At 38.1% G+C, this 23,133-nt stretch overlaps 2 protein-coding genes across 4 annotated transcripts; one reads left to right on the plus strand and one right to left on the minus strand.

Annotated features, from left to right (window-relative positions):
* LOC116200900 lies at positions 1-2,297 on the plus strand. Its single transcript, XM_031531864.1, has 5 exons — positions 1-161; positions 283-335; positions 1,545-1,730; positions 1,818-1,895; positions 1,999-2,297. The coding sequence occupies exons 1-5, from the start codon at positions 114-116 to the stop codon at positions 2,165-2,167; spliced, it is 534 nt and encodes a 177-aa protein (XP_031387724.1). The 5' UTR covers positions 1-113; the 3' UTR covers positions 2,168-2,297.
* Positions 2,298-2,445: 148 nt separating this feature from the next.
* Positions 2,446-21,601, minus strand: LOC116200899. Of its 3 annotated transcripts, none has more exons than XM_031531862.1 (36): positions 21,174-21,601; positions 20,692-20,785; positions 18,340-20,570; positions 17,637-17,751; positions 15,858-16,619; positions 15,091-15,376; positions 14,370-14,824; positions 13,498-13,624; positions 13,305-13,429; positions 12,352-13,016; positions 12,156-12,273; positions 11,946-12,062; positions 11,156-11,250; positions 10,744-10,889; positions 10,229-10,284; positions 9,927-10,140; positions 9,443-9,847; positions 9,080-9,345; positions 8,908-8,993; positions 8,742-8,828; positions 8,384-8,639; positions 7,876-8,283; positions 7,692-7,788; positions 7,093-7,400; positions 6,810-6,923; positions 6,501-6,668; positions 5,784-5,912; positions 5,607-5,696; positions 5,398-5,504; positions 5,176-5,324; positions 4,662-4,744; positions 4,488-4,583; positions 4,258-4,380; positions 3,723-3,806; positions 3,204-3,347; positions 2,446-2,958 (listed from the first exon to the last, which is right to left on the minus strand). In XM_031531862.1, exons 1-36 carry the CDS (start codon positions 21,446-21,448, stop codon positions 2,614-2,616), a joined length of 9,426 nt encoding a protein of 3,141 aa, XP_031387722.1. In that variant the 5' UTR covers positions 21,449-21,601; the 3' UTR covers positions 2,446-2,613. The 3 variants fall into 3 exon arrangements, with proteins under 3 accessions (XP_031387722.1, XP_031387723.1, XP_031387721.1); XM_031531863.1 differs by having other exon boundaries at positions 6,810-6,926; positions 13,305-13,381; positions 21,174-21,600; XM_031531861.1 differs by having other exon boundaries at positions 6,810-6,926; positions 21,174-21,600.
* Between the last annotated feature and the right edge of the window lie 1,532 nt (positions 21,602-23,133).

The raw sequence follows: 23,133 nt of genomic DNA on the forward strand, positions 1-23,133 counted from the left end.
CCTTCAGGCAGTGATGGGGGGGAGGAGGAGGAGGAGAAGGGCGAGCTTAAACCCTAGCATTGGACAGAACCCTGCGAGCCACCGAGAGAGGAGGAGAAACTGGTCGGATTCCAATGTCGGACAGTGATTCTGATGCTCCCGAGGAGTTCTCGGCGGAGCAGGTTTTCTCCAATTTTTGCCGCCGCCTCTCAATATCTGCCTTATGCTTTTTTTTTTTTTTTTTCCTTCCTGAATGAGAATTTGGGTGTGATTGCTGATCTTGTCCCATGCGTGTATGCGTAGGGCTTGCACCAAGACGAAGAGTTAAGAAGGATACAGAGCGACAATAAGGCCAGGTACGGATTATCTGCTTCGTCTCTGATAGGTTAAAAGGGCATGTCTTTCCGTTGAGGAAGAAAGAAAATGGTTCTGATTCGGCTGAGCTGCGCAGAACTTCTCCGTTTGTTTGATATGATATCGCTTTCTAGCTCAGGATTGTTCGTCCGGATCTTCTTAAGCTCGAGGAACGGTTGAAGAGTATGAGTGGGAGAGAAAAATTAGTGATTTTTGTTGGTTTTCACTTTCCCCTAATTGCCTGGAATGAACATCAATGCATTTATCTACGTTTGAGCTTGGAATGAGAAGTGTAAAAAAAATAAAAATTGTTTTTGCTCGTTGTTTTTGAGAAACCGATTAACTTCACGATGATATGATCATTCTCTCTCTCTCTCTCTCACACACACACACACGAAACTAGAATTATCACTTTCAACTGTGTTCCGTTTAATTCGGGAAGCTTCTTAGTAGGAGTTGATCTGCGCAACTTCCTGGGGAGTCTGCGGGAATTTATGTAGGAACCTCCCACAATTTGTGGGCGTTGCCAGCCTGGGTATCTTAATGGAGGAGGATTTGAAGGGTAAAAGCTGGGGCAAAGAGTTGCTTGGAGCTTTTGGGTATTAGGTTCTATGAGTTCGAATGGTTGGTGATACTAAGGACAGTGTTGAAACAAATAAAACCTAAGGTGATGTGAAGAAGAGAGGCGGATTTGATAATTGTGTTGTACTCTAATATTTTGTTATCTAACATGAGTAGAGATGCTACTTCTTGTGGCTTTTTATTAGTTAGATTATATGTGTATATATATAAAATAATTTGGTATTAGTGGCAGCAATGGGTGCCGAAGATTTAGTCACTTACGAGTATGAGTTGGAGATTAAAGTTTCATCCTATAAAGTTTTAAGTGTATTCCCGTAATGCTGTAGACTTTGTATTCTCATCAAAATTCCTTCTCACGCTGAGAAAGAATTACGGAGTTTCTGTTGATGTAAAGTCTCGATGGATATATTTATTTACCTGAAAGAAAGTTATATTTAAATTGATGGCATTTTACTGGGCAGAAAGTGAAAGGCTACCTATGTGGTTTCCACGGAAAATTGCAAATGCATGAATTCCTCATGCCCCAGATTGAAACAAGACAGCTGATGGGAAGACTGTAAAACAAATTTCTTTTGTTAGGAGTTATACTCGTTCTTTAAAAGCATGTAATACATTATTCCATGTTACAGGGTTAAACGAGAAGGAAAGGAACGTCGAAGATTGTGGGCCCAAAGGAAGACACCACGGGCCTCCAAAGTGACCGAAGATGTTCAAGAAGTTGGAGAAAGTGGGACAGATAAGGATGAAAATGAGTACTTAATCAACAAAGGAATGCTTCCGAGTGACATTGTTGATATGCTTGCAGCCCGGGAGAAGTATGGCCTCTGTGCATCACCTCATATTAAATTTTGTTCTTTGCACATTCAATTGATTACTAAGGTAGATGTACTATGCATCTGCAGGCAAGTATTTCTTTCAGATTCGGAGGATGAGAAACCTGAGGCTAAGCCCACTAAAAGGAAGAAGCATAAAAAATCTGGGTTAGTACTTGTTATTCTGCTTCAGTGATAAGCAACTCTCTTGTTCTATTTTGCCTTTGGACTGAGTTATGATTCTTTAATTCTGTGCATAATCCGGTTTCAGGTCAGAGCCAGTTATCTTGAACGAGATACCGCCTCCCCAGTGCTTGCAGAATTCCCTGGATTTTCTCAAGAAAAGGAAAATGCAGGTGGCGAGGTCGAACTTGATTCTCAACAATCCAAACCAAGCTTTGCGCTTCCTTTCTAACTCTGGCATGTTGACTCAGAAATGATAATATACTGCATCAAGTGAGGATGATTGCTTCGATCTCTTGTTACTGAACAATCACATTTTTTGAGTGTATCCGATTGAGTACTTCTGAATGCAATGGGCCGTAGCATTCTTTGCACTTTCGTTTATTACTGATAACCATTGTCCTAACAAAACTCTTGATTGCATTGACCTTTTAAAAAATCATTAAGGCTGGGCAATTGTGTGACAATTTGTATCGTCCCTTATTGCCCTTCATCCATGAATGTCGTAGATGTTATAGGTTTCCCTTAATGTTCATTTGGCAGAAAGTGAATACCTTTCATTGATGGGATAACCTAATTTTTCTCTCCATTTCAGTTCTTGAATATATGTCTGCACAGAGAAAGCTGTACATTCAATTCACCATTTTTCTTTACAGAGGAAAGAAAGAGCCAAAGGCAAGTGTCCAACTTGATCGAGGTGATCTCATTTATCATCTTTTTTATCAAGAAAGCTCAACAAAAAGCCACTGACGATCCTCCGGGCAACTGGATTAGGTATATATCGACATAGCCGACCATCAACATAGGCTAATACCCCCGACAGCACAAATTGTCCGATGCCCCATTTCCAGATAAAACGCCCCTTTGGTGGTGGTTCTTCACCAATTGGGCCCTCGACAGCCTCGTCCTTTTGTCCACTTTCCTGGGGTTCTTTCTTCCACTTGATTTTTGGTGTAACCTTAGAGGCCTGGTTTCTCAGCATTCGTATCGCAAAGCTCACAAAGAGGTGCTCGCACAATGTCATCACTGTGGGCCCGATCCTCCATTCCTGCATGCGCGAGATGTCGATTCAATAGGAGAATACTTAAGTGAATTCCAAGAAAGGAAAATGATCAATTAATACTTGTGTCTTCCCGAAATAAAAGTGTTGCAGTACTCTGTATCCATAGCTTTGGACAAGCAAGAAATATGCCTATTTGTCTTCACGTTTTTTCTTGAAATTAACCAATGCCGAAACGAACATGAGGAAGACGAAAGCTGAAGAATGAGAAGAACTAATAGTGTTGCACTTACAGTTTCTCCTCGGAGATGGCGTAATGGGCGAGAAGAAGTCGAAGGATCTCCCTTCAGCAGTGCTTTACTCACAAGAAATTCTCTTACCCGGTCCATGATCTCCTCTATGAGCGAGCTGTTCGGAGGCATGTTCTTAAGGTTCACCTGTTAATTTGTCTATACTTTAATGCTGTATGCTTGAAAAGAAATCGAATAAACAGATAAACTTAAAGTTTAGCGAGTCGCCCCCTCTGTCTACGCGTTCGGCATAAATATGCCGGAAAAATCTATTCAGCTCTGGAAAGCATGAATATAATCCAAAGGCAAGGAAAATGAACTCCGCAAAACTAGGGTTGAGTCATCTCGGTACACTCCATTTTCCAATTTTGGCAGCGAAACCATTTACAAAGAACTTTTGCTCGATAACACAAACATGGGGTGGGAGGGACACCAAGGAACTCATCAATACGTGAACCACTTTCGGAAGTTAAGCAGGCCCAGTAACCAATGAAAACCTATCGAGAGTTTCAGTATGCTCACCTGATTGTCAATAACCCTCACTTGAAGATACTCCTGCTTATAGATCATATCTAACATTGCTTGCAGATACCCTTCGATGTATAACTGCTCCATTCGGTAGAATTTTGTAAGAGAATGATCACAGAGAGAGAGAGAGAGAGAGAGAGAGAGAGAGAGAGAGAGAGAGAACAAGTAAGAATTGCCTTCTAGTTATGAACATAGCAATAGATAGTTCTACCAATCAATGGAATTATTTGTTTGGCATGTCAGGCTGAGTTCAATAATACTTACTGATGGTATGAAAGAATTGAAATACAAATTGAAAGGTCAGCAAATAAGATTCAGATTGAGAACTCACTAGGGTTAATAGATCAAACTGCAGGAATTAATTATGAAATGCTACGAGGCCTCTAAATGATACAGAGAAATAAAAGATTAGTTGACTTATGTTGTCTGGCAAATTCTATTTCAAGGAATGTTTAACCAACAAGAGGGAGAGAAGAAAAGAAAAATTTATTTCAGGAGTAACTCGTAATTGTAGTGGCATGAATTTTACCTCATCGACTCCAGGACTTTTATCAAGCTTGATCACTCTATCTGGGCCACCTTCTAGTAGAGCACTCCCTAAGACTGATGGCTCCATGGCCAATTTCAATATTCCTTGGTGAAAACCTCTAAACTGTGAATAGCACATGTAGATGAAACTTTCAGTTACATGAGGTGAAAGAAAACAATTAATGCAGTCAATGTAATGCATTAGTATAGATGATAAAAAGGTTTAAGTACCATTCCATCAAATCCGCTAGTTTCGGCACCCTTCAGAACAGAGTCCGATACTTCAGTAACAGCAGCAAATAGTACATTAGACCCTGCAGACATCAACTGCAAAACCACCAAATTATAACACAGTTTGGGAAATGCAGTGCCTAAAACAGATTCAGAAGGTAGAGAAGAACTTACAGTCTTTCTGAGATCACCGAAGTAGCGTTTTGTACCAGAGAATCCTTTTCCACCAATACTCTTGCTAAGCAATTTGAATGTGCCTGCAGAGACAACAAAATGGTCCAATGAAATGCTATGCACATCAAAACATTATTCCACAATATGCCTGGCACTTCAATGAACAAAATGCTACTTTCCAGTCTCGATGAAAAATGAGTTGGTGAGAAACTTATCATGCTCTGCAAATGTATTTAGCCTATGACAAGATCAAATTTCACATACACTCTCTGCAAACCAAAAGAATCTAAAATACCTGCAATATTCTTTCCTTAAGGAAAATATCAAGTACAGAGGCCTGCTAGGCAGTCTCAAGAACCTGGGAGTGATATGCACAATTTAAAAGTTTCCTCAACTAAAATTAGAGATCTAGTAGACCTTTTGCAAAACAGGGTTTCTAAACAAGAATAAAATATACATAGAAGAAATCTTACCGAAGCATGAGAAACCAAACAGCAAATTTGGAAGACAATACCTAATGTCAAGCCTGGCAGCTTCATCAATCCGTGAGACGGATCGAAGAAGACATCGAGGGATGATGAAGCCAAGTCATCGAAAATTGATGCAAAACCTGGTGGAAGTAAAGGACTTCCCTTTGCTATGTAAATTGCCCTCATGGCGTACCTGGACAATAATAATTATGTAACTCAAACTATTTAAGGAATGGCAAGTAAAAATTAACTGCAACAAGGCTTACCATGTATAATGCTGTGCACATCTGATAGACAATTCACGCATTGTTACCAAGGCATGAGTGACTGACACGCCATTGAGCTCCACAACCACATTTCTCATTGGAGGAATCTACAGAAGTTCAATTTGGATGTCAAAACCCACATTATCTTATACAAATAAGAAGCATATGGAGAATCATGTCAAAATGGTCGTAGACAGAATGCTTTTCACCTTGACCACGCTGTGTATGAAAGATCGTAGAGTTTCCTGGGCTGAGCTATAACTTGAGTATGAATCACCAGGAAGAAAGTTTGCAAAGATCTATTGGAGCATATATGATGAGCTGGTCATTTTACAGGTAGCCAAACTGAGAGCACCCAATAATTTTAATCATAAAAAGCATCAAACCTTTATTGGGTGGATCTCAAAATGATCAAAGTAGTATTGTCGGCTTGGTTTATTTGATTCACTAAGGGATGATCTCCAAAAGGGAACAAATTTCATCAATGTCTCTTCATCCAGATTTATATCAACTGGCTGCCCACAGAAAAAAAAATGTACATAAATTTACTGCACTGATTTTTCTACGTATTATCATGGGAGAATCAATCTGTAGATTTCTCATGATATCTCCATATATTGTCTTCCTAATCTGTTCTTCTGGTGCACTAATCATACTTTTAATACCCTGACACAAAACAGCATCTTTTTGATAGTTATTATTTTTCCTATGACCCTTGAAAAGAACCAACTTAACAACTAGTGATCAATCCAGTTTTCCTTTCATGAGAAGGAGAGGGGGAGAGAGAGAGAAAGGGAGGGGGAACAGGGAGGGCGGGGGGATAAGGTGGGCAAAAGAGAGAGAGGGAGAGAGAGAGTAGGGGAAGCATTAGTGCTACTTGCCATGCTTGTAAAAAGGAAAGGAAAAGATGGGAACAGCTATCAAAATCACATGATATCCCAATATATGATTTACTCTGACAGAACATATTTATAATATGGGCAATAAATAGGAGTGCACCTGTTATACATAGTAGTGAAATTAATCAAACTGGGGACTGTGGATAGCAAATATAATATTCCTAGATATATGTGCACTGAATACAGGAAATATTTGTTCCTTACCTGAAGAATGATGGATGAGTATTTCACATGCCTAACAGTAGAATTGGTTGACTGTAGGATAATCACAATTTTGAGTATGCAATCATTTGGATCATCACCAGGTAAGTGATGTCTCCGAAGCACTGCTGCAAAAGGTGCTCCAACCCACCTTGGCACCACATCCAAAGACTATCGACAGAATAAGAAAATTCTCAGTAACAGCTGATGATGGTAAATACGGCTGAATAACTACAATTTGACCTTTTGAAAGGATAGAAGAAATTCTTTTAATTGAAAAGGACAGAAGAATTAGGAAAGAAAAATCATCACCTGAACACTAATCTGGCTATACTTCTGGCGATCAGTAAAAAGTGCATCCATATTGATATCTCTGAGCCTTGATATAAGAATTTGTGTATCAACAGAGGGTTCACTCCCATCCACCTTCTTCAAAAATGTTGGATAGTGTAAATGAACTCACCTCGGTAAAATAAATAAAATATACATATAAAAGTCCCAACACGCATAAATGTAATGGGTTAAGCAACTCAATATGACAATGTTGCTTAAAACTAACAAGCATTCAATTAAGAATTAGATAATAAAGACAAACCTTAAGTTCAAATATGTGGATAGCCAAATGAGGAATTCTCAGCCTTATCTTTCCACATGAGTGGAATGCTTGGTCTACCTTCTGACTGTCAGAAATCTCAGAGATACATAAAACCCTTGTCGGACCATCAGCATATACTTCATAGCCTACCTTTATTAAGTCTCTCAATCCGACAACCTTACTTTTATCATTTCGCAATTTCTTATTCGGAAGCATATGAGACGACAACCCTTCATATCGTCCGACTTTGAAAAACGGCTTCCATTCTCGGACTTTATCCAAGTTAATCTCATGCAACTGATGAATATCTACCAAAAAATCAAACAGTCCTTTAAGTAGGACAATCGTATCATAATAGAATAACAGTTAGAAGAATTTTCTGTTCAGCTGTTTATTCCCTAGAACACAAATAAAGTTAAACTAAAAAGAATTTCATGCAAAGATTATTCTAGATAGAACAAGAGAACCCGTGAAACTTCTCAATATTTTGGGAGGGGAAGACCCAATGAGTTTCAAAATGTTAAGGGTAAGTATTTCTGGCATCCAAAGGTCAAAGAGAAGATGAAAAGTTCCAACAGTCGTAAAATTTAAAAAATTACCGCCAATCTGGACAACCAGTTTATGTGGCAGAGTTAAATCATCCCAGACATAATCAATGCAGCTGTCAGGTGGAAGATCCTCAAATTCTGATGAGTCCTGCAGAACTTTTCACAAGTTAATTAAGAATAAAACTGCAAAGAGAATTCTCACTCTGATAAGATAAATAGTCAGCAATAGCACAACCTTTTGATAGTATGTTACTCTAGCATCATGTAAGCGATTCTCAATCCGGTAAGGAAGTTTCACACTCGGTGGTTTTTGAAAGTGCATAATAAGAGAAGAACCATCTTCTACCACATAAACATTAGCGAACTCAGTAGGATTCTTGTTTGATTCGGAGCCTTGATTCAGCCGTTGCCTTCTAAACTTCAAAAAGAAGCGCCCAAGAGAAGCAACACAAACTGGCCCAGACCAACCAAAATCAGTACCACTTAGTTGAAATTGGACAAATAATACTAAATCATCATTAGAACTTCTGTGCTTTCGGATGAAATTTTCAAATAAACTGAATTCCCTCCTGTTGATTGTATCACACAGCATCAGCACCGCCCTTTGCCCACTTTTAACAATAATCATGCTCGCCATGTCGTCCTTTTCAGGCAAAAAGCAAGAATAAATGTCAGATATATCATCCAACAAAGTTCACGAAAGCTTGCAAAATTAATACTTAAACAAGTTTACAGTGACCAACCTCCAAATAACATTGCCGCACCATTATATCCTTTTCAGAGTTGTTAATCACAACATATCGTGGGACCATTGTGACTAGTTGGGCAGGGACCTCACCAAATGCTGGTGCTACAGCAACCCCAAACTTAGTGAAATATTTGTTCTTCATTCCCTTGTCCATGTCCAACTTTACTTCAGAGAGGCCTGATAAAGAATTCAAGTCTAACGCTGTCTCACATATGTGATCTTCCAACAAATGGATTCGCAGTTTAGTGGATCTGCAATATATAACCAATTGGATGAATTTAGTCAGAGACATCGTTGCATCGAATACTTCTTGCACAATCACAAATTTATGAATATAGCAAAGAAAATCTTACTTCAGAAACCATGATGTAATGCTGTCTGGCGGCAAATATAACCCCATATCAGGGGAGAGATTGACAAGAAGCTTCCTCATTTCATCCCTTGCAAACAATTACACTGATCAGATGCACTGAAGGAAGCAAAAAAAGTCTAAAATTGTGTCAGCTATATTAACTATACCTTGGTAAAGGCTTCTGATTGGGGGTGCATATATATAGGGGGAAGCCAGTTTTATTCTTCAGGGCATATGGTGTGAAAATAAAAGCCTGAAACACATAAAAGATAATTATAAATCATAAAGACCCCTAGTAGGAGTCGGTAGAATAAGTTTTGATGGATACATCGTACAGACCTCTAATATGCCACTGCGTCCACGAGACAATCTTAAAGATGCAATATACTTTCCGCCACCAAAATCCAAATTTACATCCAAAAAGCTGATGTCTTTGCCATTCTTAAGTAGCCTCTTCACCCAATCACTGCTGTTCAATGGTTTGCAACTTGAACTAAATGCAGTCAAAGTTACATTGAAGTATATTATGGCCGGATTGGCATAAAAATCTGCAGTAGATCCAGATGATAAAGTTGCCTGATTCCCAAAAGTGGTTGTAACTTGATCTGCACAAAACAAGTGATTATCCAATGAAATGTTGCCTACAAAACTCAACCCTTTTAGTGCACTTTGTTTCGTCAGACTAAAGCTCTCTGCTCTTACCTGAATCAGATAGAGTAACAATTATTTCTGACTGCAAGAAATTGGAGACACGGACAGTTGGAAGGAGAAAAATCTCCTTCTGCTCCTTTAAAGCAACCGGTGAATGTTCATTGCCATCGTCAGGCTGTCTGATAGGGACATCCCTAGTACAGCTTTGAATCAAAAAATGCAGTTTACCCATGCAAGAATTGCTGGAGTTGACAGTACAACAAGCAGTAGTAAAGGATATTTTTACTGATTCACTGGATAATGCTCTGCGGACTTTGTAGCTTAATTTGTCAAAAACTCCAGGGAGACGAACTGCTTTTCCTCCTCTAATGTCATCTGACCATTCGACTGAAAGTGAACTACCAGTATTCAAGAGGTCCTGTGGGATTTCTGGTCTAAAAGAAAACAAGAAATTTCCTGCACATAGAAGACAACCATGAGAATTTCTCCAACCATTGAGATATAGATTAACTAGGAAGATTTCAGAAAACCATACCAAGAGTTAGGGATGCTATTGCTTTCTTCAATCCCCCAGACAAATTTACAGCATCAAACATACCCATGGAATCATCAAGTGTCCCCTTCTTCTTTAAAAGGGCTAAAGCAACTTCATCTTTTTCTTGCTGGGGTCTTTGAAAGCGCAGCTCCATTGAGAAGTTGGTCTCATTATGGACTCTTATTAAAGGAGAAACCACAATTGACAAACCGTCCTACATAAGCAAAGTAAAATATCAAACGCTATAGGTTTAAATTATCACATGATCGGAAAAATAAATTTTACAGAATTGAGAATGATACCTCAGCATTCCTTGCGATGTCAATGACAAGAAATGGTCCAGGGTAAGTTTTTGAACCTATTGACAAAATGAAAAAGATATGTAAATCGATTCCCAACTAAAGAAGGAAGACCTCCAAATTCAAAAATCAGAAAGATGGTTGACTTTTACTCTAAGTCATTACATTGAGAAAGCAAACTCAAAATTTTAACACATAATATGGTTGGAGATCTAAGTGAGATATGCAACAGATGAGGCAGGCTATTATTTATGTCGCTATTTATTCAGTATAAGTTGTTGAAATTTTTGATGAATCTAACTTCATCAAATTACTAAAGACGCTTACTCCTCGGTAATTCAGAGTATTTCACAAAGTAAAGATGCTGACAGGAGATCAATATGCTCTAGAACAGAAATAACCAGCTCAGATAATGGCATCTTGAATAAATTTTTCTGAGAGAATTTGGAAAAGGTGAAAGAACCAACATCTTATCATGTTGCATCTGGAGGGAAAAACAATAAATTAATTGAGCTTACCATCAAGTGACACTATACGAGTCCTCCATGCAACTGTCTGAGTTTCAGAGAGAGAAAGATGGATAGGGGCAGTTGTAACGGAACTAAGAAAACCAAGTTGGATCGAAACAGCAGGTGGAGACACTTGATCAGCCAAAACTGAATGCCTTACAAAAGAACAGTAAGAAGCTTCATAAATATACTGTAAATGTATTGATTCTATAAAGCTGCGACAGCTCTCATATAATTGAACATCAATCAAGATTATGAAGCTTTGATCTCTTTCTATATGCTAAGATGATAATATTTCAAGGCAGATCGTATATGGAAAAAAGGCAGAAGGCTCAGTTGCATCATTTTTTCCAAGGTAAATGCAATAAGATGGAAATTAAGCAGTAAATTCAAAGTGAATGGTACAAAGTAGAGGAATTACTTCAACCGTATATAAGCAGACTGCATCTGAGCGATTTTTAACCTCTGCTGGCTGTAGAACTGACAAAGAAGAGTTGCACCTGTTTGGTTCTCCACCTGCCATAGTACACACTATCAGGATAAAGAAATTCGACTTTTGTAGCAAGTAATTAAACAGAGTACAAAAACACAATATACCAACTTGTAAAGAGGGTTAGTGGCAGCTCTTATCATACTATCAGAAACCTTTAAATCTTTAACCAATGCCCTCATTCACCTTCTATCCAGTTAAAGTTCAACTTGTTGGACCATAATTATTGTTAAATGTTTAGAACAATCACTCCTTTCTCAATCAACTCAAGCTTTTAGATGTCTTAAAGATGGGTGCCTAATGGCAAATACATGCCTTCTCCCAACTTCTAAAAACTTATGCAAAATGAATTTAAAAAGTAAAAGTTGCATTCAACTTATACACTCTTCCTCATACTTTGATCAAGATCAAGCACCCCCAATTTGAGAATCGATAATAAAAGAAACGGACTTTAATACACTTAATTGCCAACTCTCCCTGGTTTTCTCGTTCTAGTCATTATTGACTTCTACATGGTCCAGAAAAGTTGCTATTGTTGCATTTAGGGTTTCTTTACTCATTGTCATGAATGAATCAATATAGTCAACCCACCTCTGACACTCCCTTTATATTAGAGAAGCAGTCTCCATGGACACAGCGATGATTCAACATAAACTCATTGTATCTAGAGAACTAAACAAAATACAGAGCAAGCCTGTTTGTAGATACAATAAAATCGAACCTTGCAACGGTTGGGAATGATTGTGGCACTTTTCACCGAGAAAGGCCCAGCAATGTCTAATTTCCCAATAACGAACAGAAGTATATCTAAAGAAACTTCATTTAAGGATATATCCAACTGTAAGACAGGAATAAGTGGGAAATGTAAGAAGCATAGCAGTCCACATAATAGACAGAAACAACAGATTCTTGAAGAAATTGGGAGTCTAACCTCCTTTGTCCTGCAGTAGAAATAAAGAGGTGCTACGTGTTTCACAATGTCTCTGTCATCAACTAGAAACCTACTGTGACAAAAAATGCAAACTTCGACTGGGTTTACAAGATGTCTCCTGCAATAAACAAGCAATAATTTAGTCAAAGCTAATCCTAAAATTAGGAGAGGTTCTTCTTAACGAGAGAATTCTCACCATGACGTGACTTCAGAATCAAAGTAATCCAGCCAAGTCGTCATGGTGCAAACAATTCTAACTTTTGCAGGTAAGATTTGCACAATAAGTTGAGTATTATCAATACTACTCTGCAGGAGAGGGAACAAGTCTTCTTCATCCAAAAGTTCATGGACAATGGTGAGAGAAATTTTTTCAACTTTAATATCAATGAGAGGGGAACATTGTCCTTGCCCGGACATTCCTTCAGCAATATTTCCATTGTGCTGCAGAATAGTACCAGTAGAAGCCTCGATAGAACTATTAGGAACGATCGAGTTATGACATAAATCTGTCTCCTGGAAAACTTTCAACTTGAATGGATTTCCGGGCTTCCTAACAAACTCAGGGATCCCATTGACAAAGGCAATAGCACAATCATTTTTCTTGTTCAAGAGGTAAAAGGTGCCTTTGATCAATTGATTATAAGGATCCCAGCCAACATCGCCCTTGATGCTTTCAGGCTTACAGGAGACTGCTCTAAAAAGTGAAGACCTACTGTCGCACCTACTGGACACTTCAACAAAACCTGATCCTCGACGATAAGTTAGTCGTAATGGTTGACCTGACTCATCCTTAGCATGCAGAGATAACAAGGAGAACCATTGATTGGAGGACCGCCACATGCCTTCACTTTGGTAGTTGACCTACATGCAATGGTATGTTATGGTTAAAGAAGCATTTATTGATAATCAACATAACTATTTGGCAGAGGAGTTAATGAGACTTTTCTTGTAGAACAATAATAAAGTGATCTAATGACCTCTATTATCTTAATTTCAGCACTTTACTTGGGCATAAAGAGTTTGAGCAAGAGCAATAGAGAAAAAGAAGAGATTTAGAGGAACAAATTGATACAAAGAAATGGGAAAGAGATTCCTTTCCTGCTAATTTTAGTATCACAAGAATAAAATTAAGCACTATAAAGGGTATACCCTGAAAAAAGCTCGTTCTCCTGCGAGAGAATAATGAAGAACACCAACTAGACTATACTTATCTCTTTCACCTTCAACTGCAAAGTACATATGTTGGTCAACATCTTGAATAGCAACGACGGCTCCTGTCAAAGCACAGTCATTACTCCGCAATTTCAACAAATTGTAAGACTTTTATGTAAGAAGAAATTACCATTTGGAACCAGTTCTTCAACAGAACTGACAATTTCTTGGTTGTTAAACCACTGCCGGGGTTTTGACTCATTGGTGGTCCCCTTACTGGAAATTCTAGACAAGGACCCAACTGCAGATAAGATCATCTGAAGCATTTAAAACTGAGTCAGCCATTAGCTTAACAATTATAAGTATGAGTGAGTAAATGCATCAGCTTAATAAGATGAATCATCATCAAGAAAGATTTATACACCTGAAGTGTCTATCTGCATTTACGCAGGAGCATCTACCCCATAAATGAAAAGAGTTTTCAGAATGCGATCATTTCAACTAACATGAACATCTTTTGGCCCAAAATTTCTTTAATCTTATAATTCCCAACATACATTGCAGCCACATATTTCTTCTCAGCTCCTACGGGAAATCGATGTTCTTGTTTTTCCATATAATTTTAAATATCCATAATCATGGTGACTGGTGTATTTTTCACCGCTCCAAACGTCAGTACACATTTACGGGTCAAGCATATGACATGGACCAATTCATGGTATAAATTGCTCTACTATCAACCTGGGTGAAAAATATTGTTTTACTGATTTTTCATGCCCTGATTTGATAAATGTTGCAATGCGATACATTCTTTCGTCTTTCAAGCATAGCAATTAGATATATAAACAGGAGATTCCAATTCTTTAACTCGGTAGTATATATAACACAAATCACACCTAAACCAAAAAGGTAAGGTTTTAGTGGTTAGCACTACCCATCTCAAAGTCTTCATAAGCCTTTTTGCTTGAAAACATATCCTCCTATAAAGTATCATACTACTCTTTTTTTAAGCTCTGACCTACCAGCATAAACATTTTAATTGAGAAGAGATTATCTACTCACTTCTATTTCAGAGAGGGAGATTGTCAAGTCAACTCCTGAAATAGAACCCCCACCAACTGAAGCGCCAATTAGACTAGCAGGACCATTATCAATTGTGTCCACATGTATGAAAGCACGACAATGTTTCAAGATGAACCTCTTATGGCTTATTCGGACGACTAAAATGGCAGAACTATCTTCAGAAGCATCTCTTGAGGAACTTTCACAGTCAATTACACCAGCCCTCTCCAGTTGGCCATGTGCTGCGATAAGATTTTCAGATGAGGAGACGGGTGGTGATCTCCTAGATTTGGTAGAGGAAAAATGGGGAACATACATCTCATCACTGTCATTTGCATGAGAAACTTGCGATGCAACTGAAATCCGAAGCAGTTCAAATAGGAATTTTCTCCTCTTATTCACCAACTCAAATTTCAAATTCAAGTCGACCTCTTGTATGATTTCTCGAACAACACCTGCACATATGAATAATTAATTGAAACTTGTTGACATGATAATATCACACGTCCATCTCTAGTAGTTATTCAGTAATTTCTAAAAGATTCACAAGAAACCATAATGGGACATATGCATGTTGGAGACGTTTCTTTTGCTGACAGATAGCAAGCCTTGGACATTTACAAACTGTAGATAGGTCAGCTCAATGCTGATGAATGAAACCTTCAACTTCCAACTAAAACAACACAACATAGCGACAACTTAGTAATTTGAGAAGGATTACCAGATTCCTCTTCTGCTGCCAAAACTAAAGAAAATTGAGACATCTGTAGGGTAAAAACTTTCATTTGTTCCGATCCATTTTGGTCTGAAGAATGAAGCACCTCTCGGATATCATCCTCGCTAGGATTGCCATTCAAAGTGATTGTACTGGCCACATGTTCAGTTTTGCCAGTGTGCTTACAAGAGGATTGTACAGAGTGTAGAAAATCTTGTACAAACTGAATATATGAAGCGCATAAACCAAAGCAGGCAGCCAAAGCACCAACCTCAATCAGAACAAGACCACCCTGCTCATCAAGATCATGCATTACTTCCATGAAATTATCCATTCTTGATTCGGATAATGAGGAAAATAATTGAAGACAAACAACCATCTCTAAGCATAATTTTAAAGTTTTAGAACTTTGGGCCTATGCCACATCTCACCCTAAAAGAAAGAATATTTTAGATGAATAGAAAGGTGATTCTGTGTCGTTCCTGGCGGAGAACGAAGATAGCCTTCATTCCCTTGCCTCCCTGTTCGATTCAATTTCTATATGTTCATCCAATCAACCTAACCACATATGTGTGTCAAGGAACATATATATATATATATTATATTTAAAATGACATTTCGCCTAAAATTCTACATGCTTCTGGCTAGTGGTTCAAGCACTTTATAGAGGTGCAAGAACAGTTCCTGAACTGGGAATAATCAAGGAAACAAACAAATGCAGATTCTAAAGCTGAAAAAGAATAGCAACATAACATGTACATAAAAATCAGCACCTGAATTTTCAAGGATACCAGTTGGAACTCTCCCCCAACAGAAAGTGACAATATGAGCTTTTTCATTTCATGGGCGCCAAGTAGAAAATCCTTCACAGAGTTCTTCACAAGTAAGAGTTCCCCAATTGATATATTTATGACTAACCAGCGCCCCAGAAAAGATGCCATTGCATCTGTCTCAGTTGTATGAGAATCGGATATAGAGACAGTGCCATCAACTTCACTGATCATTGTTCCTTGCTGAGGGGAACCCCAGCATAAAGTAACAGTCAAATTAGAAAAGGCTGTTTCATACAAGCTATGAAGAGAAGACAATGTCAAAGTTTCTGATGGAGAGTAATCGCTGCTTCTTGTTTTACTATCATATCTGAAAACAGTAGACTGAATTTTCAAAAGATCAAGCAGAACTTCCATTTTGCTCTCTTCACATAACATATTAATACTTGTCTCTTTAAGTGTCATCCTAATACCATGATCAAGCATACTGTGTCCACCAATCCTTCCGGCATCAGAGCTTTTTATAAAAGAACCCAATTCGTTGCTGCTCCAGGACTTTTGCAAAATTAGATCAATTTGGCAGAGCTTGAAATCTCCCTTAATAAGAAAAGAAGTAGCCTTGTCCAAAAAGAGTGATTCTTTCATTGCACCGTCTTCATCCTTTGAGTCAGCATAGGCCAAATCTTTCAATACAGACTCTTGAGTGAGACCAATTGGAACAGTTTCAACAGAAAGTATTCTCTCAGAGAGTACATCAAGAACTGCCTGTCAGAAACCATAATTATGATAACATCTACAGAGAAAAACAATACTATGGAAATGTAGTAATGAAAATGGAAACAATCACTTATCCTAAAAAAAAAAAAAATGGAAACAATGAAATGAAGAGGGCAAGACTTAGAAATTTGAAATTTCACAAATAAAGAATAGTTTCCTAGAGAACGGATACATTAACCAGATTACAAGTGAAAAATAAATAAATTAGTACAGAATCACCTCAAAGTGTGCTTTCACGTAGTCAAAATGGGATAATTGATATGATAAAACAGGAATTCCATATCCACATTCTTTAGATAATCATCCTAAAAATGCAAATTCACATGGATATTAAATGGTTTAATGGACCTAGACTCCGAAAAATATTACTAAACAAGAAGTCAACAAAAGGTTTGCGGGTCATCCATCCATCGCTATCTTTCTCCTTCAAGGTTTGCTGCTCATCATCATCTCTAACTCTTTCCCGCATTCGAAAGATATAGATTTATTCTCAGCCCTTTATGAAGAAGCTATTGGGTAGAAAGCATGTCTTTACTTTGATCCAGAAAACAAAATTACAGAAAAGATCATCAATGTTTGAGCAAATACTTTATGAATTAAAAAAAGAAAATGATCCTCCAAAATTAGCATAAACCAAGCAATACAGTAAAATGAGTCTTCTTCTAATAAATTCAGCCACAAAAAAGTCCAGTTCCTTCCATTCAAAGGTTCTAGACTCCCTAGGTTCAAGTGAACAATAGAATAGATCCAAACATTGACTAGTCACTCATCACTCAATAAAGACTCAAAATGTATATAACCAGTGAACAGACTCAAGTAAGCAAAAGAGTGAATGATCAAAGGGTGTTTTACTCTTGACAATAGAGTGGCAGATGAAGCAAGAGTCAATGAAAAGGCACTGACACTACGCAATTCGGGTAGATTGCCAAAAGGCATTGTAGGGGGGTAAAACTAGAGACACTAAACAGATATGAAGCAATCTATATCCTAATCATAAAAAATTACCTGAACCAGAATATGGATACCATCCATATATAGTTGTGTCGTAATGCCAGAAGCTATCCCGTAGAAAGTTCCAGAAAGAGCAATGGAACTCCCGGTAAATGAATGACCATACTTCCTGCAAGAGATATTCGTTAAGGGCAAGCTATTAGCAACTTCTTTCTCAGTTGCTAATTGAGACTTGGGAACTGAGGGGCAAAAGCAGGATAGAACACTCTTCTCCAGCACAGTTTTGAGACCTTTTGCTTGCTAAGGGTAGATATACGCTGATCATATATATCCTCCTCTAGACATGGTAAATTGCCGATCCTTTTACTTATGAGAATCTGGTTTTTCCATCTTAAAGTTTTGTATGAATTGCGGCTGACACTCCCTTGGTATCATTTATCAATAGCTTAATGGTGAGAATTTATTAATTTTCATCTTTCTTTTCAACAGTGAGCAAAGAGGCTGTCATTTATCAGCAGTACCAGGTCTCCTAACATAGGCATATAAACGAATCGAAACCCAGGTATAATTTAGTCAAAGCAGCAGCAATATCTAGCACTAAGGAGATCCATATACCATTTACTTATAAACCAGAAGGGAGAAGGTTTCCATCCATCTTACTAGGGGTTCAACCCTCTTTAATATCAGGAGTACCGTCTTCAGAGACATTGCCTTCAAAGAAATCAAAATAAGTTACAGGAGGGCATTAAATACTTACCTGAAGGATGATAGCTGAAAGATTAAAGGATTCAGTTCAAAAAACTGCATTTTCTGCTTCATTCTGAAGTTCTCCACATATGCCTTTAAGCCACCCGATCTGAGATATATGCTGAGTAATATTAGCATCTTGGACATGTACTTCTCTTCATCGGCTGTTGCAATATCAAGTTTGAAAGGCTCGTCCAGCATGACATTCTTGGGTTCTGAATCACCGTATTTGTTGCATTTGGTTAATTTATTTAAATCAGATTCTGAAGTTGGCCAAAGAGCAATTTCAATGTCATGAAGCTCAAATGCCAATTGACAATCATCATACATATTATTGCCTTTGATGAAGCCATCCTTTTGAAATGAAATTTCAATTTGAGGGCCAGCAATAAATGCACCAAGTTCAATATGTTTCTCGGGGAGGATTTTAAGCAATGCCTCTTTTACATCACCAAGGTAGTATCTGTATTTACTGTTCCAACTAATATCAGATTGATCCCCAGAGGCTTTGGGATGAGCAGAATGCAAGTTATTCCTACTATCCTCTCTCCAGCAAAAGGCTTGGTTCATCTGCCTGAATAGCAAAGCAATTGATGCTGTTGATGAACATCTCAAAGCTAAATTCAACTTTCCTACCATCAGGTTGCATTTTAGAAACCCAGAAGCTGAACTGCTGGGGCCAGGATATATCGCATAGCTTTTGATCTCAAAGAGAATGAAAAGATTACTCGTAAATGCTGCATCAGTCTCTTCAAATTTATGGCAAGTTGCTTGCCATTTCATCCACATTTCTCCAAGAAATTTCTGCAAATATGAGCCACCACCAGCAACAGCTGGATCAGTATCTTTGTATTCTCTAATGACTGAAGACAAGTGATTTGCTAGAGGCTCGCCCCAAATTATTGTTTCCAGACTGGTTAAATTCCCATCTTGATGTCCTCTGGCTCCATGCCATGCAGACCTTGAACTGCTTCCACCAGCAGAAGCAGCCCCAAGAATTGTTGTCGAAACAGTAAACTTTCCAGAGGCTAAGAGCAAAGACTGCTCAAAGATGTTATCACTGTACTTCACTGAGATTGCACCAATTGTCACATGGAATGAAGGAAAGTTTGAGTACAAGAGCCCACTCTGTGTTTCCACATTATCAGTTAAAGTATGATGTCTCTCCTTGTTTAGTGAAATAGTAAACAAAACTGTTTCAATGTTTAGGCCAAAGTTACTTTCTAGATGAGATTTCCCTGAAGGGCCCTCCAAAGATCCATCATCTTCTTGCTCTTGAAGTAAAAGTGTCCTCAAGAAGTCCAGGGATACAATATACTTGAGCACTTTGTACAATGCCCTGATAACGCAAGTAAGAAGTGCAAGCATACTATACAAAAATTTTAATGAATGAGTGAACCTGCCCACAGTTACAACTTCCACAGAAGTTTCTTTTGATAGTCTATATCGACCAATTCTGCGTGCCCGGGCTATAGCATCAGGGTAAAGTTCTTTCTCCATGTCTGATATCACCTTTAACCGGTGCCTTACCATGCCCATAAATGTTTTATCTTCAGAAAGCCTCATCGCTGATTTTTCCAATGTATGGATGGAAGGATATCCAACTAGAGATAGTAGATCTTCATAGCAGTGGAGATAACGCAACCACAGAATTACATTAGTGATCAATCTGTACAGAGTGACTCTCGGACTTGAAGTCATATTGCTGATTCTGATAGCTGCAACTTTCCAGAGGTATCTACCATTCCGAGGATGCTTGACCTTTCTAGCCAACACTTCCCAACACAGAAATAAAACTGTGACGTCAAGTGGGGAAGATGAAATTTTTAGTTCTGGTACATGAAGATTGAGATCTACAAACTGAAGATCCCTTAGCATGGCGTAGCTCAACAAATCTTTGCAGAAGAAAGTATTGGTTATTTGATCATTTCTCTTGAATCCAATCTCGAAACCTCTCAAATTCATGACAAGAGAGCTCTCTCTCAATGGTGTGATAGTTGTGCTGATAATATCTCGAAGAAGACACCCTCGTTCAAGATGCTGAGAAAAAACAGTCAGTTCCTTTGCTTCTGACACCCATGTCATACCATCATTAAACATGGGAAACCGCAGTTGCAGCTTAATATCATGTATCTCAAGCAGGCAGTGTCTGTATATGATATTTAAAATGGATGCCTTGATCCCATTTGCTGAAGGTGTAGCAGCTGATAGCTTTCTGAGAGCCTCGTGTAGAGCAGCACCCTAATTTTATTAGAAGTGTCATCACTATTACAAAAGGATTTCAGGTAATATTGAACATTGAAGCATAAAAGAATCCTCGGATATTTAGATAAAAAAATCCAGCAGGATAAAGCCAAACTACCTCCGGATCCATTGCAGAGAGTTTCTTTTCCAAATCATTGGACCCCCTGTCCTTTGATTTCTGCACATTTCTCACACCTTCCCGTTCCGATTCTCTGTAAACAAGTTCCGGAAAGGAAAAGGTTATTGAAGGAAGATCATTCAGACTGGATTGCAAATGAGGATTTCATTAAATACTCTGCAGCCGCACCCAAAAATAGAAATTTAAAGATAAATGTAAATGCCTAGACGACGATATCCTCAAAATGCTACACTACCACCTCAACTTATCTGCAAGTTCGCTTTTTTCACGAAACTAACTTAAAAAATTCACCACTGAACTTGCCAAGCTCCAATATTTTCTTCTTCAAAGCAGCAGCAATGTACACTGGGATCACTAAACGGACTAATGGACTTGAAATTTTGAACTTGGCAATGTTACTACACATCAATAATCAATAACTATATATGAATATCAGTATGAGACTTGAGAGAGAAACTCACCGGACTGACAACGCGACTTTAACATCGCGGACTTCGATCGAGAACGAATGGACCGACCAGTTCGAGAAACGAACACTGAACTCTCCGATAGTGAGCTCCTCGAAGACGTAGATCGAGGAGTCGCCGTCGTTGAGCACAGTAACATCGAACTGGAGGTCCTTAGCAATCGCATGAGACCGAACAATCCCTACTTTCAGCTCCAGCTCCGGCGACCGCCGGAGCCACGGAGACAGCCAAGACAACAGTCTCCGACGAATCACGCTTTCGAGAAACATCGAGGATTGGGGAACTGAGCTTCGCAAGAGTCTATACCATCGTCTTTATGCAGCTGAAGATGCCAACTTTCATCGAGAAGATAAAGAAGAAAGCGTTCTGTGCCCTAAGATTTCTGAGCGGGAAAACCAACCGACACGCCGAATCATCAGAAGCTTCTGCAGCTCAGCTTCGTCTTGCAGATGTTCTGAATTTCCTTTTTCACTTTGTTTCAATTGAGTCCCTAAGTTTTCTAATTTTTAGGAATGAGTCCATAAATATATTTTGCGCTAATTGAGTCCCTCCTGTTGTATTTAACTTTGATTAGTCCTGAAAATGGATAGAGTCTCCTTTTAGTATTCATAGTTTCGCGAGAGTTTCTCTTTGGGTGAAAAATTATAGAAAGGTGGATAGATCTCAAATCACATTGTATTTTCAAGCAAGATAATCTTATATGATCCCCCAACGCGATGAGTAAAAAGCAACAGTAATAGAGTAACTGATTATCGGAATAATAAGATATCATAGCTTTCCATATATACTTAGTATTAATCAGTTACACTATTAAATAGAATTCTTTCATTGTACAAATTTATGACCACCACGTATTAGGTAATAAACTCATTTGTTTCGTTTGTTACAATTCTTTTTATATTTCTTCATACCACATGTCAAGGTAAGATTATCGAAAGATATTTCATTTCAAGCAGGCTAACATTGAGACCACGCGAAACCATGTCATTTGTAAGTAAGCCATCATTGCTTGGCCCTAGCTAGTTACATTCATTGTTTCAATCCAAATTAGCTACTACTACCAAAATGTTGTAAGTTACAAAAAGGGCTCCTCCAGCACTAATTAACAATGCAATCATCTCGGTTATCAGGCGTAAGGAATAAATAATTATTATTGACTAGATAACTATGAAATACTAGTTTTACATAGCACTAAAGCAATTAGGCTAATTGCATTATTGTTGGGCATCAAAACAAAATCATATTCCAGAAATTTCAATTTGAGAGATCACTATCATGGAATTGATACGTCGCAGTTCATATGAAGCCAAGTTTTTCCTTCTTTGGTGATCAAAGACAAATGAGTATCTTTGAGAAGAAGGAATGAAGGAAAGTTCACTGTTGCAATTACAACCAAAACAAAAGACCCTCATAAAGAGAATGGAATACAATGACAAATTTCGTATGATAATTAAGAGATTTCAAATTTAATATTCATTATAACATTGTTCGAACCATTTTATTAACAATTATAATTTTTATTTCTATAATATGGTCTCTTCAAATCCCATAAAAGAAAAACTCCCAAAGTGCTTAAGACCAAGTCAACGGTCGAAATTTCCTCCCAAGATGGACAATTCGCCATAGCCCCACATTTCTTTCCCATCTCCTTTTGACCATTTAACGCCAAACGGCCGTCAACCCCTCTATTTCCTATGCCGCTCCTTTTCCGCTTCTTTCGTTAAAACCAGAAAACGAAAAACACAACACAACAAAAACAAACCAAGACAAAGGAAGAGAAAAACCATATCTTACCCACAAAAAATGGGAAGAAAACACCCAAAAATAGATCAAGTTACCACATTTTACGTGAGATTGCTTCCAGTTATGGTAATCAATAATAATTTTATTTCATAAAAAGTATTAAGAGGTTTTTAAAATTATATTAGTGTAATGACGCACGCTCTCATTTGGT

Source organism: Punica granatum, chromosome 3 (genome assembly GCF_007655135.1).
Source record: "Punica granatum isolate Tunisia-2019 chromosome 3, ASM765513v2, whole genome shotgun sequence".
Taxonomy (NCBI): domain Eukaryota; kingdom Viridiplantae; phylum Streptophyta; class Magnoliopsida; order Myrtales; family Lythraceae; genus Punica; species Punica granatum.